This window comes from Anabas testudineus, chromosome 21, assembly GCF_900324465.2.
Source record: "Anabas testudineus chromosome 21, fAnaTes1.2, whole genome shotgun sequence".
Lineage (NCBI taxonomy): Eukaryota > Metazoa > Chordata > Actinopteri > Anabantiformes > Anabantidae > Anabas > Anabas testudineus.
The window spans coordinates 1,875,593-1,891,275 of NC_046629.1; the positions used below are offsets into that span (position 1 = coordinate 1,875,593).

Genomic DNA, 15,683 nt, shown 5'->3' on the forward strand with positions numbered 1-15,683 from the left:
CGTCCAAACACTGTCTGGTCTCATATTTCGAAACCATCTGTTGTTTTCATCTCACGTGGCATCGTTTCGATATGCTCTGTCAATATCACCACATTTAATACTATTCAGAGCTGCATTCATGTCCTGCCTCATGATCTTTTATTGATGATGGGATCTGACTGTGTAAAGTCTTCTCCAGCAGTGTTTAACAGTATATGAGAAAAAGAGACCATGACAGAGTGAGAGAGTCTGGGGGTAGCAGAAAACACAATGATGAGGAAGAAATCAGCATCCAACAGAACCTGAGTGGGAGGGAAGGAGGGAGGGAGACAATGATATAAAGACATGAATCAGCTGGTTTGGTCAGAAGCTGCCAGAGCTGCAGCTCTCTGCAGATTTCTGAAGATGGAGTCTGAGGCTGAAGCCGAGCTCTGCTTTCCAGAACTCCTCAACATCTCCTGCAGGAAGCCGGCGTCTCGATCCAGAATGGTGCTCCTGAACATCCTGGTGTCGTCTGTCTCTGTGCTCACTGTAGCTCTCAACCTGCTCGTCATCATCTCAGTCTCCCACTTCAGGCAGAGATAAACTTTTCAGCAGGGCCCTCAAGTTTTCAGCAGACAACACATGTCAACAGCTGTACGATGGTACGTATGTTTAACATTGTTCTTCTGTTTCTCTGCAGGCAGCTCCACACCCCCACTAACATCCTCCTGCTCTCTCTGGCTGTCTCAGACTTTCTCGTGGGTCTCCTGGTGTTGCCCGGACAAATCCTCAGAAAAACATCCTGCTGGTTTCTTGGTGATTTGATGTGTTCTCTGTACAAATATTTGGCCTTTATTACAATTTCTACCTGTATAGGAAGCATGATTCTCATCTCAGCTGAACGCTATGTGGCTATTTGTGACCCTCTGCATTATTCCATCAGAGTCACTGTGCCAAGAGTCAGACTCTGTGTTTTTCTGTGTTGGGTCTGTTCTGTTCTCTACAGCAGTGTCTTTATGAAGTCTAACCTGACTGAACATAGTTCCTGCCACGGACAATGTGCCATCATCATTGATTACATTGTTGGAATTGTTGACGTGGTCCTGAGCTTTATTCTTCCCATCACTGTTATTACAGTTCTGTATCTGAGAGTGTTTGTTGTGGCTGTGTCTCAGGCTCGAGCCATGAACTCTCACATCAGAACTGTCACTCTTCACAGATCAGTGACTGTAACTGCTAAGAAATCGGAGCTGAAAGCAGCGAGAACTCTTGGTGTTCTGGTTCTTGGGTTTCTAATATGTTTCTGTCCATATTACTGTGTTGTTCTTGCAGGTGGTTCTGCATTTTATGTGGTCTATCTGTTCTACTTTAACTCCTGTCTGAACCCTGTGATCTACACTTTGTTCTACCCCTGGTTTAGAGAAGCGATTAAACTCATTGTTACATGTAAGATTCTGCAGCCTGGTTCCAGTGACACCAACATACTGCAGAGAGGCTCTGTGGACTGACTGACGTCTAACCTGACTGTTAAATTGATCATGAACACATGTACAAATCCAGAAAGTGGTTGTATTCTTCTGCTTTCTGTAAGTGTAGCACACTGCAGGAATTGTTATTAAAGTTATTTTTGTGTCATTAAATGCTCTATATGGTGTTTTATTTCCAGCTATAATTAATATTCTGTTGCTGTGAGTCAGTAAAATGCAGCTGTCATCACATGTTGTTGGTTTCCTGTTGCATATTTCAAACGTGTGTCTTTTAGTCCAGGAACTGTCTTTGGGATCTATGGAAGTCTTGTCTTTCACATTTATCATGTAATTAGACACAAAGGTTTTTTTATTGTTAAACACACAGCTGCTGCTTTCATTTCAGAAGTGCCACACTCAGATTTTATTAATGTAAAATCATCCAGTCTCAAGTATACGGAGTGTTTTATTGCACATATTAAAAGTCTTTTCTCTCAGCAGACGTTATCTTTATGTTAGTGTTTGGTACGAGGGAATGAAATCAGGTTGACTGTGGTTATTAAGATTCAATGAATTATCAACAACAAACAAAACCAAACAGAACAAAGCAAAACTAAACTCTGTCGTATAATAGATTTAAATTGCTGAAGATAGTTTTGTCACATCCACAGTGAAATGTATGGTGACGTTATATTAAGTGTTAAGACCAGCGTACAATAAACAACAGTGTGATATTGTTGATAAAACTAAATAAAACAACAAATGATTTCAAATCAACATTTGACAGAAGAAGATAAGGGTAAAATATTAAATATTGAAACTGAATTGTTGCAAGTGACACATCTCAAAACAAAAACCTGGAAAAGTATAATCTTACAACTAAATATAAAGAATAGACTGAGTATCAAAAAACAGGTGAAGAGAGGCAGGAATCCTATCTCCAGAATCCAGTTGACCTGCCCAATGTTCCTGCTGCTTGTTGTTGTCTTTATTGCCTGCTGTTCTTTTCTCTCTTCTCTTTCCACTCACCCCAACCGGTCGAGGCAGATGGCCGCCCACTATGAGCCTGGTTCTGCTGGAGGTTTCTTCCTTTTCCTCTCCACTGTTGCCTAAAGCTCAAATGGGATTGTTGGGTTTTCTCTATAAGTTTTTGTATAATTATTTTCTGTAAGGTCTTAAACCTTAAACACTGTAAAGTGCCTTGAGATAACTTCTGTTGTGAATCGGCACTATACAAATAAAACTGAATTTAATTGAACAATTGAACAACAACTCCATAACCTGTCGTCTGTGAACACAGTTTGTTGCTGCATCCAAAACTGCCACTGAAAACATCTGACTGTATAAAGTCTTCTCCAACGGTTCTCAATGGGGTCCGGTGGAGGGAAACTTCATGGGCCCAGCTGTGTTTAACAGTATATGAGAAAGAGAAACCATGACAGAGTGAGAGAGTCCAGGGGGTAGCAGAAAACACAATGACGAGGAAGGAGGACATGGAGGAAAGACATCAGCATCCAACAGAACCTGAGTGGGAGGGAAGGAGGGAGGGAGACAATGATATAAAGACATGAATCAGCTGGTCTGGTCAGAAGCTGCCAGAGCTGCAGCTCTCTGCAGATTTCTGAAGATGGAGTCTGAGGCTGAAGCAGAGCTCTGCTTTCCAGAACTCCTCAACATCTCCTGCAGGAAGCCGGCGTCTCGATCCAGAATGGTGCTCCTGAACATCCTGGTGTCGTCTGTCTCTGTGCTCACTGTAGCTCTCAACCTGCTCGTCATCATCTCAGTCTCCCACTTCAGGCAGAGATAAACTTTTCAGCAGGGCCCTCAAGTTTTCAGCAGACAACACATGTCAACAGCTGTACGATGGTACGTATGTTTAACATTGTTCTTCTGTTTCTCTGCAGGCAGCTCCACACCCCCACTAACATCCTCCTGCTCTCTCTGGCTGTCTCAGACTTTCTCGTGGGTCTCCTGGTGTTGCCCGGACAAATCCTCAGAAAAACATCCTGCTGGTTTCTTGGTGATTTGATGTGTTCTCTGTACCAATTTATAACATATGTTACTGTCTCTGTTTCAATAGGAGACATGATTCTCATCTCAGCTGAACGCTATGTGGCTATTTGTGACCCTCTGCATTATTCCATCAGAGTCACTGTGCCAAGAATAGGATTGTGTGTTTTTCTGTGTTGGGTCTGTTCTGTTCTCTACAGCAGTGTCTTTATGAAGTCTTACCTGACTGAACATAGTTCCTGCCACGGACAATGTGCCATCATCATCGATTACATTGTTGAAGTTGTTGACGTGGTCCTGAGCTTTATTCTTCCCATCACTGTCATTACAGTTCTGTATCTGAGAGTGTTTGTTGTGGCTGTGTCTCAGGCTCGAGCCATGAACTCTCACATCAGAACTGTCACTCTTCACAGATCAGTGACTGTAACTGCTAAGAAATCGGAGCTGAAAGCAGCGAGAACTCTTGGTGTTCTGGTTCTTGTGTTTCTAATATGTTTCTGTCCATATTACTGTGTTGTTCTTGCAGGTGGTTCTGCATTTTATGTGGTTTATATGGTATCTGTTCTACTTTAACTCCTGTCTGAACCCTGTGATCTACACTTTGTTCTACCCCTGGTTTAGAGAAGCGATTAAACAAATTTTCATGTGTAAGATTCTGCAGCCTGGTTCCAGTGACACCAACATACTGCAGAGAGGCTCTGTGGACTGACTGACGTCTAACCTGACTGTTAAATTGAGTGATTTCACAAATCTGAAAAGTGATGTTTTCTTATTTTAAAAGTGTACCATGAACAAAGTAACTCTCACTGTCATCCTCACACTAACTTTTGCATTACAGTCATTATTTTTTGCTTGTATAATGTGTTTTTGTATCTTAAACAAGTTTTTTTTTCAGATCCTGGACTGACTCTAGTTCTTATTTTAAATCATGTGTTTTAGCCTCTCTCAGCCTGTGATGAGAAACAAATGTTTTGTTCTTATTTTGACTGTGTATTGTATTGAGTTTAGTTTTGAGCAGGATCAGCCCTGGAGATATACTTTGAGAAACCAGGGGATGCTAGGAGTTGTGGTCTAAAGCACAAGAGAACAGGCGCCGAGTCACCGTACTCTGCATAATGTTAAGCAGGATGCAGTGCGAAAGATAACCTGCACAATTTACACAATAAAGTAACAGTGAAAATCAATCAAACAAACAAAAAAATAATAATAAGAAAAACACTCCGGGGTCCAGCGTCCAAATCATTGTCCAGGGAGTTCAGACAGAAGTGTCAGATATCTCATGACAGGGCGTGAAGAGGGGGGACAAACAGAGGTCCAAACACAAGAAGCACAACTCATGATCTTTCAATGAGGGCAGAAGAGGTGAGGTCCAGATCTGAAGAGAAGTGAAACACACAGGTTAAAGCACGATGAGTCATGATGAATAGGACTGGAAAGCCTGCAGAAGCCGACAATCTGGCACAGACATCAGGGGGAGATGGTGTTTATAAAGAAAAGAGCAGGGCCCAGGTGAAAACAATCATTGATGAACCTGGATGTGGTGAAGAAGAGAAAAAAAATGAAAAGGTAAAAATAAAAGCATGAAAACGTAAGTGGCCTTTGATGGCAGGGAGTTTTGTGTGTACTCTCCCCAAGTTTTCCGACCACGAGGTAAGGCCCCGGCTGCAAAGGAGGCAGAGTCTGCTTTCTAGCAGCTGGTTCAGCCTCTGTCTGACTGTTGAATTCAGGGTGGAAATCAGAGCAAGTGAGAGGCTCACCTTGATCCCTAGGTGACAAAACTTGGACCAGAACCTGGAGCTGAACTCGTGTCCTTGTCATGGGGCAGACCATGGAGCCTGAAGATGTGCTGGACAATGAACTGGGTGCTTTCATGAGCAGAGGGCGGCTTAGAAAACTGGTCATTGATGGTGAGTTTAGTTGTACTGTTGTGGGAGGGAGAAAGTCCAGTGACAAAACTGATGGCAAAGTGTGTCCGTGGTCTGTGGGGTCCTGGCATAGGATGGAGGAAGCCGGCAGATGTGTCTGCGGGTTTTATTTCTGCAGTTGGGAGGCAGAGACAAAGTCTTTAACATCTTGGATCATGGTGGCCCAATAGAACTGCCTCCTAACGGGGAAGAGAGTCTGAGAGAGTCTCCAGGGAGAAGCTGGAAGCTGGGACGAAGCTGTTCTGACTTCCTGTTTGATTCCTAGGAAAGTGGTTCCCAGACACACAGAGGATGGTAGGATAAAACCAGGGCCAGCATCTTTTTCTTCAGGATCGTCAATCCTGGCAAGATCCCACCTGGGGACCTGAAAAGGCAGCTTGAATCCCTGCAGCCATTGCCTCCACTCTTCCAGGGTGTGCGTAATGGCATGTAGCTCCCGAGAACCCGCAGTTTACAATGGTTTAAAGACCTTATCATGAACCACACAATATGTAAGGGTTGTTACTTTGACCGGTTTACAAGGAGGACTCAACAGGAGCAACCACTGATGGGTGAGAAATTATAGACAGTAAGGGAGAGGGGATAAAAGGTTCAGGGCAGACATACACCAAGCTAAACAGGAAACTATAACAAAGCGACTATAGGCGACGTTCAAAAGTCAGGTCAGGTACAAAAAGAGGTTAATATCAAAAACGGGCTATGAGGGAGAAACCCAAGTCCAAAATCCGAGGGTCAGGGTCTGATCAGGGTCAGAGAGGAACAGGCCAGGGTACACGGTGATCAGAACCACATTAGACAATCGAAAAAGCAGAGTCTGATCAGGGTGGGACCAAAAGATATGAGCAGACTTACAAATCCAGGAGTTAGACAATGGCAAGATCAGGATCAGGTCCACGTCCGGGTCCGGTCTGGGTCCGGTCTGGGTCCAGTCCGGGTCTGGGGTCTGGTATCAATATAGGCAGCTCAGGAACAATGCTGGAGAACCGTTTCTAAGGAGCTCAGATGGCTCAATCTGGGGGCTGAAGGGAGCTTATAAACCAGAGGGTGAACACAGGTGGAGGTGATCAGTAATACAGAGGGAATAGAAGAGTGAAACACAGGTGGAGGTGATCAGGTGATCAAGAGTGGACAGTGAGTCCGTCCATATATGGGCATGGCAGGAAGTGGCTGGGGAACAGAGTAGCAGGTGAGAGAGAGAAACAAAACACATCATGACACACACTATTATACAGAAAACACAACCTTCTCAGATATATCAACACGACATAATGTTCAGAACACCACAATTATAATGTAAAAAAGTACAATAAACAATGATCAAGTCTATGGAATAAATGCTGACTCACTGATTCTGACATTACCTCTGACTACGTGATGTATGTATGTTCTACACAGAACCAGGGTATCCATAGTTGAACTACTGGATCTAACTCAACAGTACCAAAACATACTGTAAACATACTGCGTTATGTTATTTCATCTGTACACGTGTAAGTGATAAATTGTACACTGCAGTTGGTAGAAGCAGTCAGAAACTGAGTGAGAATTAAATAATCCACCAGCAGAATAAACACTAAGAGGAGAATATTTGTTTTCTTTTAGCTTCTTATCACTGTTGCCTTCGCCTTCCACATATTCTCTTACTCTTTTCTCAGTCCTAGGTATTTCTTGAGCTTCTCACGTTTCTTCTTCCTGATGTTGCCATCCTCTATTTGTCCACCACTACGATGTCTGTTTGGTTAGCCAAAGGTCTGTATCTGGAAGTCCTACAGTGTGGTTGTTCTCTACCAGCTTTAGAGCTGTATCCCATTTAGACTAAACTCGGCACAGATCATCCTGAGTTACGATGCTCCATGTACCATGCCTGCTAGTATCTTGCATCCTGCTCTTAGGTGCTAGATTGTTTCAGGGGCATCATTACACCTAGATCCTTCCCTACTGTGGTAGACCCCAGCCTCCATTGATCTTAGTACTCAGAACCTGTTCCTGTGCTGCCAGGATTAGTGACTCTGTGCTGTCTTTCAATCCAGCTTTGCTCAGCCAGTCGTAGGATTTTTTGACATCAGCCACTTCTACACAGCAGTTTCTCCTTCCACAATGGTTATTTTTCTTGCTCCTCTTCCTTCTTGGGTTTCTGCTGCATGAGGTATTCAATAAGCAGGTCATGAGTTGCCGCCACCTTCCTGATGTACTGATGGATCTGTGTTCTTTCATTCTGCATAGTAGCTCTAACACTCACTGGGGTTTGACCTCAGACTTTTTCCTTCTGCTTAGCGTACAGTCTATGGTGCTAAATTTGGGGTGAAACAGTCCATGCATTGTAAGGAGCTTCCTTGTCTTTATGGGAGTGACTTCTTGTAGGTGTTGATTGGTGTTTATTTGCTGGTGGGATTCCAAGGTACTTATTGCTGTCCTCAAAGTCTGCTATGTTGTCTCCAGGCACTGTAATTCCTTCTGCTCTGCCCTTGCTCTTTTTTTATGCTCAGACTACACTTATCCAAATTCAAATTACATTCTGATGATGTACCAGTACCTACCATATACTGTATTTCTCCCAATCCCTGTCTGGGCCCTTCTCATGTTTTGAGCTGATAAATGTAATAACCATACGGTAACATGTACAATGACAATTTAGTAATGTGATACACAAACACCAGGAAAGCCAGCAGTTAAAAATCAAGCTTCTGCAGGGTAAACACACCTGAAAGTCAAGAGCTGTGTATAAATCCCAGTAGACAGATGAAAGCAATCAGGTTAATCACACCAAAAAATGACACAAGAAGTGACAGAGAAAACTTAAAGTAGGAAGTTAGTTTAGGAAAGAGTCAAAGATGACAGAGTAGCCAAGATAAGAACCTGACAGAGGAAGAAGGTTTCCACACTCAGTATTTGGACACCACTACTAAGTGGCAAACATCATATGTAGTAAACACAGAGTGATTTCAGACACAGCCAAAGAGTTTCAGTTCCTTTTTCTTCCATCACTCTGTGTGTCACTTAATATTAGGTTTGTTTATATTTGTGACTTTGTCGAAGGTCAAATCACATTTCATGACCAACTAATGAAGAAACTGTGTGTGTGTGTGTGTGTTGGGAGGGAGCATGTAGAAATATATAAATCAGCTGTATGTCAGGGAGACCTGGTCAGAACCTGCCAGAGCTTAAGATTTAGATGCAGCTCTGCAGATTTCTGAAGATGGAGTCTGAGGCTGAAGCCGAGCTCTGCTTTCCAGAACTCCTAAACATCTCCTGCAGGAAGCCGGCGTCTCGATCCAGAATGGTGCTCCTGAACATCCTGGTGTCGTCTGTCTCTGTGCTCACTGTAGCTCTCAACCTGCTCGTCATCATCACAGTCTCCCACTTCAGGCAGAGATAAACGTCTAAACAGAGTCATCATTTAAAATGTTTTGTAAATATGTGGATTTATCAGTTTTTTGCTTTTCTTCAGTTTTATGATTTTATGTTTAACATTGTTCTTCTGTTTCTCTGCAGGCAGCTCCACACCCCCACTAACATCCTCCTGCTCTCTCTGGCTGTCTCAGACTTTCTCGTGGGTCTCGTGCTGATTCCTGGAGAAATCTTTAGAAGAACGTCCTGCTGGTTTCTTGGTGATTTGATGTGTTCTCTTTATACATATTTGGTCTTCGTTCCTTTTGCTACTTCAATAGGAGACATGGTTCTAATCTCAGCTGAACGCTATGTGGCTATTTGTGACCCTCTGCATTATTCCACCAGAATCACTGTACCAAGAGTCAGACTCTGTGTTTTTCTGTGTTGGAGCTTTTCTTTGTTCTACAGCAGTATTTATTTAAAATGGGGTTTGATTGAATCAGACCCAGAGAACTCCTGCTATGGAGAATGTGTGGTAGTTGTTGATTATGTTGCAGGAGTTGTTGACCTTGTCTTCAGTTTTATTCTTCCCATAACAACCATCATCATTTTGTATCTGAGAGTGTTTGTTGTGGCTGTGTCTCAGGCTCGAGCCATGAACTCTCACATCAGAACTGTCACTCTTCACAGATCAGTGACTGTAACTGCTAAGAAATCGGAGCTGAAAGCAGCGAGAACTCTTGGTGTTCTTATACTTGTTTTCCTACTGTGTTTCTGCCCATATTACGGTGTCTCTCTTGCAGGTGATGCTGCACTCAATGATTTATCCATATCATATGTGGTTTATCTGTTCTATTTTAACTCCTGTCTAAACCCTGTGATCTACACCTTGTTCTACCCCTGGTTTAGAAAAGCGATTAAACTCATTGTTACATGTAAGATTCTGCAGCCTGGTTCCAGTGACACCAACATACTGCAGAGAGGCTCTGTGGACTGACTGACGTCTAACCTGACTGTTAAATTGAGTGATTTCACAAATCTGAAAAATGATGTTATGTTTTCTTATTTTTAAAAATGTACCATGACCAAAGTAACTCTCACTGTCATCGTCACACTAACTTTTGTGTGTTTTTAAGACTATAGATTATATATAGATATAGATAATTTTTGCTTGTAAAAGTTTCCTTTCAGACTGTTTCTAATTGTCATTGTAGGTTCTGTCCTACAGTCTGTGATTAAAACAAGTTTTATTCTTCTTTAGACTGTTGAGTGTTCTTTACTCTGCAGCTTATTTCACTCACATAATTTCTTTCTAGCGTTTCCTTAACAAATGAACATAGAATTTACATAAGTTAATACACACAAACAAACCTATTTAACTATTTACTGAGAAAAGTAATTTATTTACTAGAGAATGGAAAAATATATTAAATAAACTTAGAAATATGAAACAAAAACCTAAATATTATGAAATATGAGAATATGTAATGATATTGAATACACTGCATAAATAATTAGATCTATTCAATTAAATGTAAGAATGAACCCGTACACACCTTAAAAGTAAAGATAATAGTTCATATTCAACATAATTTAAAAAAATAATACTTCTATTATATTTAATAAAGAATTATCTTTAAGAATATAGTAGACTCAGGACTCAATCTTCGGTAGTGACATTAATTGACACATTGGCTGAAGCTCAGTACGTATCAATCCCTTCTTCACACTGAAATGTTCACATACATCAGGGAGACACAGTAAATTTAAGGCCCTACAGAATATACCAGAAACGTAGTATTAATTTAGAAATCCATATCATCACACTTGTAATGTGTAATAGTAAAATGTACATTGATATAATCTATGAATTAAATGCTGACTCACTCACTCTGACATCACCTCCAACTAGGTGTTGCATGTGGTAACTGTTATACACAGAACCGTGGTGTCCACGTGGTTGAACTGGATTTCTAACTCTCACTGTCTCTCTGCTGGTGTACCTCAGGGCTCAATTCTTGGTCCTCTACTTTTTCCATATAAACTACATCCCTAGGTTCCTTTAGCCAGTTGTATGGCTTTTCCTATCATTGCTATGCTGATGACACACAGCTCTTCCTGCCCTCTCCACCAGATGACTCCACTATCTCATTACACATCTTTACATGTCTCTCTGACATTTCAGCTTAGATGAGAGAAAGGAAACTTAACACAACCTCTCCAAGACAGAAGTTCTCATTCCATCAGCCAGACCTTACCCATTACAACATAATATCCCTAGTGTGGTAGAACCCAACCTCTATTGATCTGGTACTTAGAGCTTGTTAATCCGCTGCCCTGTTTAGAGCCTCCTGCAATCCAGCTTTGTCCAGCCACTGGTAAGGTTTTTTAGTAGGCGCTGCCCAACTGTGGGTTCCCCTCCTCTCTCTCTCTGGTCTCCACCCACCAGCCACTTCTCTTTTTGTGCTTCCAGTAATTGATTTCACATTGGCTCCACCTGTCTCCTGCTCTCCCTACAAAAACTCTCCTGCGTCCTCTCTTTTCTGTCAGATCGTTTACCAGCTTCCCATTAGCCCTGCTCCTAGCCATGCTTCTCAACCTTGTTTTCTTTCCCCGTGGATGCTCTGGACTTAGCCCCTCTGAACTTTTTGTGAGTTTTCTGCCTTCCATTGAGCAGTGGTTTTCTGTTGTACTTTGGTTTCTTGTTTTGTCACTTTGTCGTTGTGTTTTCTGCCTGTTTTTGTAGTGTCTGTTGACACCCCCCCCTTAGTTCCCTGTTTTGTGTAGTTTTCTATGAAAAATCCTGTTTCAGTTAATCTCTGCTTCCTCCCTTTCCCCTTAAATTGTGACTGAATGGGCACTGTGCTTTTCCTTTTTAAAACAGAATTTAGGCTGAAACCAATAAATATATAAGAAGAAGGTTTCCACACTTAGTATTTGGACACCTCTACAAAGTGGCAAACACAACATGTAGTGCACTGCACAGTAAACACAGGTGATTTCAGACACGGCTCTTCTTCTTCCATCACTCTTATACACTCATAATTGGGTATATTCAATATCCAATGTTCAATATGTTCAAAAGACATGAATGATCAGGACTGTTTGAATTTTATTAGCTCACATTTGCACCACCTGCATTCTTCACTCTCCTGGACTTGGATCATGAGTTGTTTCACTTGTGGGTCCCTGTGTCTTTAAAAGCTCCCTCAGTCATCATTCCCGTTGCTTGTTAGTGTGTATGTTGCCTGCTTTAGTGCTTTAGATTTTTGTTGTTACTTTGTGTTTCTGGTTAGTGTGTATCTTGTCTGCAGTTGTGCATTTCTGTTGGTACTTTGTATTTGGGTTTGCTAGTTAATATCTGGTTTGTCAGTTTGTCTGTTCAGGTTTTGTTTGTTACTTTGTTTTCACCGTGCTTCAGGTCACTTTCAGTTGTCACTTTATTGTTTCATTGAGCCTAAGATTTTGTAGTTTAGTAGTGTGTGTTTATTTCTCCACGTTGTTGTTTCCCTGTGTTGATAATAAACCTCTGTTGTTCGTTATACTCGTGTCCCCATTGTTGGTTCCTCACAATTTGTGATTTTGTTGAAGGTCAAATCACATTTCATGACCAACTAATGATGAAACTGCAAGCGTGTGTGTGTGTGTTGGGAGGGAGCATGTAGAAAGATATAAATCTGCTGTATGTCAGGGAGACCTGGTCAGAAGCTGCCAGAGATGACGTCTGAGGCTGAAGCAGAGCTCTGCTTTCCAGAACTCCTCAACATCTCCTGCAGGAAGCCGATGTCTCGATCCAGAATGGTGCTCCTGAACATCCTGGTGTCGTCTGTCTCTGTGCTCACTGTAGCTCTCAACCTGCTCGTCATCATCACAGTCTCCCACTTCAGGCAGAGATAAACTTTTCAGCAGGGCCCTCAAGTTTTCTAAAGACAACAAATGTACTACAGCTGTACGATGGTACGTATGTTTAACATTGTTCTTCTGTTTCTCTGCAGGCAGCTCCACACCCCCACTAACATCCTCCTGCTCTCTCTGGCTGTCTCAGACTTTCTCGTGGGTCTCGTGCTGATTCCTGGAGAAATCTTTAGAAGAACGTCCTGCTGGTTTCTTGGTGATTCAATGTGTTCTTTGTACAAATACCTTGTCTTAGGGTTGGGGTTAATCTCTCTTGCTACTTCATTAGGAGACATGATTCTAATCTCAGCTGAACGCTATGTGGCTATTTGTGACCCTCTGCATTATTCCACCAGAATCACTGTACCAAGAGTCAGACTCTGTGTTTTTCTCTTTTGGAGCTTTTCTTTGTTCTACAGCAGTATTTATTTAAAATGGGGTTTGATTGAATCAGACCCAGAGAACTCCTGCTATGGAGAATGTGTGGTAGTTGTTCGTTATGTTGCAGGAGTTGTTGACCTTGTCTTCAGTTTTCATTGCTCCCATCACTGTCATTACAGTTCTGTATATGAGAGTGTTTGTTGTGGCTGTGTCTCAGGCTCGAGCCATGAACTCTCACATCAGAACTGTCACTCTTCACAGATCAGTGACTGTAACTGCTAAGAAATCGGAGCTGAAAGCAGCGAGAACTCTTGGTGTTCTTATACTTGTTTTCCTACTGTGTTTCTGCCCATATTATGGTGTCTCTCTTGCAGGTGATGCTGCACTCAATGATTTATCCATATCATATGTGGTCTATCTGTTCTACTTTAACTCCTGTCTAAACCCTCTGATCTACACCTTGTTCTACCCCTGGTTTAGAAGAGCGATTAAACTCATTGTTACATGTAAGATTCTGCAGCCTGGTTCCAGTGACACCAACATACTGCAGAGAGGCTCTGTGGACTGACTGACGTCTAACCTGACTGTTAAATTGAGTGATTTCACAAATCTGAAAAATGATGTTATGTTTTCTTATTTTTAAAAATGTACCATGACCAAAGTAACTCTCACTGTCATCGTCACACTAACTTTTGTGTGTTTTTAAGACTATAGATTATATATAGATATAGATAATTTTTGCTTATAAAATGTGTTTGTGGTTCTCAAACCATTTTTTTTCCAGACTGTTTCTAATTGTCATTGTAGGTTCTGTCTTACAGTCTGTGATTAAAACAAAAGTTTTATTCTTCTTTAGACTGTTGAGTGTTCTTTACTCTGCAGCTTATTTCACTCACATAATTTCTTTCTAGCGTTTCCTTAACAAATTAACATAGAATTTACATAAGTTAATACACACAAACAAACCTATTTAACTATTTACTGAGAAAAGTAATTTATTTACTAGAGAATGGAAAAATATATTAAATAAACTTAGAAATATGAAACAAAATCCTAAATATTATATGAAATATGAGAATATGTAATGATATTGAATACACTGCATAAATAATTAGATCTATTCAATTAAATGTAAGAATGAACCCGTACACACCTTAAAAGTAAAGATAATAGTTCATATTCAACATAATTTAAAAAAATAATACTTCTATTATATTTAATAAAGAATTATCTTTAAGAATATAGTAGACTCGGGACTCAATCTTCGGTAGTGACATTAATTGACACATTGGCTGAAGCTCAGTACGTATCAATCACACTTCTTCACACTGAAATGTTCACATACATCAGGGAGACACAGTAAATATACCAGAAACGTAGTATTAATTTAGAAATCCATATCATCACACTTGTAATGTGTAATAGTAAAATGTACATTGATATAATCTATGAATTAAATGCTGACTCACTCACTCTGACATCACCTCCAACTAGGTGTTGCATGTGGTAACTGTTATACACAGAACCATGGTGTCCACGTGGTTGAACTGGATTTCTAACTCTCACTGTCTCTCTGCTGGTGTACCTCAGGGCTCAATTCTTGGTCTTCTACTTTTTCCATATAAACTACATCCCTAGGTTCCTTTAGCCAGTTGTATGGCTTTTCCTATCATTGCTATGCTGATGACACACAGCTCTTCCTGCCCTCTCCACCAGATGACTCCACTATCTCATTACACATCTTTACATGTCTCTCTGACATTTCAGCTTAGATGAGAGAAAGGAAACTTAACTCAACCTCTCCAAGACAGAAGTTCTCATTCCATCAGCCAGCACAACACAATATCAGCATCAACATAGGGTCTTCAGCGATTGTGCCCACTAAGTCTGTAAGAAACCTGGGGAGTGATCATAGCACAGCCTGTACTTAGGTTCTTTCCTTAGTGATGTAGACCTCAGCCTCTCCTGATCTGAACTTAGAGCTTGTTCATGCGCTGCCTGTTAGGAGCCTCCTTCAATCCAGCTTCTTCCAGCCACTGGTAGGATTTTTTAATATTGGGCACTTTCCCTATCTGCTGGTGGTAGATGCCATGCAGACGTTTCTTCCTCCATAATGGTTCTTATTCTTGCTCCGTTTCATATCCACTAAGCACATCATCTGTTGGGACCATCCTTCCTTATGTACTCATGGATCTTATTTGTGTTATCCTGAGTAGAGGCTCTAACAGGCACTAGGCCTTTCCTTATAACTTATGAACTCATATAAGAAGAAGGTTTCCACACTTAGTATTCAGACATCTCTACAAAGTGACAAACATGATATGTAGTGCACTACACAGTAAACACAGTGATTTCAGAGACAGCCAAAATGTTTCAGTTCCTTTTTCTTTCATCACTTTGTGTGTTTAATGAGCATGTTCAATAAAAACATGAGTGATTGGGAATTATTTGAATGTTATCAAGTTAGAAATATTGTGTTTGTTGATGTTTGTGACATTGTTGAAGGTCAAATCACATTTCATGACCAACGTGCTGAGAAAACCAATCTAGAAACTTATTTTTCTTTGCCACTGGATTTATAAATAGAGATAAAAGTACTCATACCTGTATTTGTGTGTGTGTGTGTGTGTGTGTGTGTGTGTGTGTGTGTGTGTGTGTGTGTGTGTGTTGGGAGGGAGCATGTAGAAAGATATAAATCTGCTGTATGTCAGGGACA

The 15,683-nt window shown here is 41.2% G+C and overlaps 2 protein-coding genes and 2 pseudogenes across 2 annotated transcripts; all 4 read left to right on the forward strand.

Annotated features, from left to right (window-relative positions):
- The first annotated feature begins 384 nt into the window (after window positions 1–384).
- LOC113173659 (trace amine-associated receptor 13c-like) lies at window positions 385–1,480 on the forward strand. Its single transcript, XM_026377147.1, has 2 exons — window positions 385–554; window positions 662–1,480. The coding sequence occupies exons 1-2, from the start codon at window positions 385–387 to the stop codon at window positions 1,467–1,469; spliced, it is 978 nt and encodes a 325-aa protein (XP_026232932.1). The 3' UTR covers window positions 1,470–1,480.
- A 1,810-nt stretch (window positions 1,481–3,290) lies between these two features.
- LOC113173314 lies at window positions 3,291–4,146 on the forward strand (annotated as a pseudogene).
- A 4,412-nt stretch (window positions 4,147–8,558) lies between these two features.
- Window positions 8,559–9,689, forward strand: LOC113173315 (trace amine-associated receptor 13c-like). The gene is made up of 2 exons (XM_026376728.1): window positions 8,559–8,728; window positions 8,855–9,689. Exons 1-2 carry the CDS (start codon window positions 8,559–8,561, stop codon window positions 9,687–9,689), a joined length of 1,005 nt encoding a protein of 334 aa, XP_026232513.1.
- A 2,720-nt stretch (window positions 9,690–12,409) lies between these two features.
- Window positions 12,410–13,535, forward strand: LOC113173316 (annotated as a pseudogene).
- Window positions 13,536–15,683: the final 2,148 nt, after the last annotated feature.

Coding starts and splice junctions, on each gene's coding strand:
- LOC113173315 (XM_026376728.1), top strand. CDS start 8,559: ATGGAGTCTGAGGCTGAAGCCGAGCTCTGCTTTCCAGAACTCCTAAAC. Junction 8,729..8,854: donor ATCACAGTCTCCCACTTCAG/GCAGAGATAAAC, acceptor GTTTCTCTGCAG/GCAGCTCCACACCCCCACTA.
- LOC113173659 (XM_026377147.1), top strand. CDS start 385: ATGGAGTCTGAGGCTGAAGCCGAGCTCTGCTTTCCAGAACTCCTCAAC. Junction 555..661: donor ATCTCAGTCTCCCACTTCAG/GCAGAGATAAAC, acceptor GTTTCTCTGCAG/GCAGCTCCACACCCCCACTA.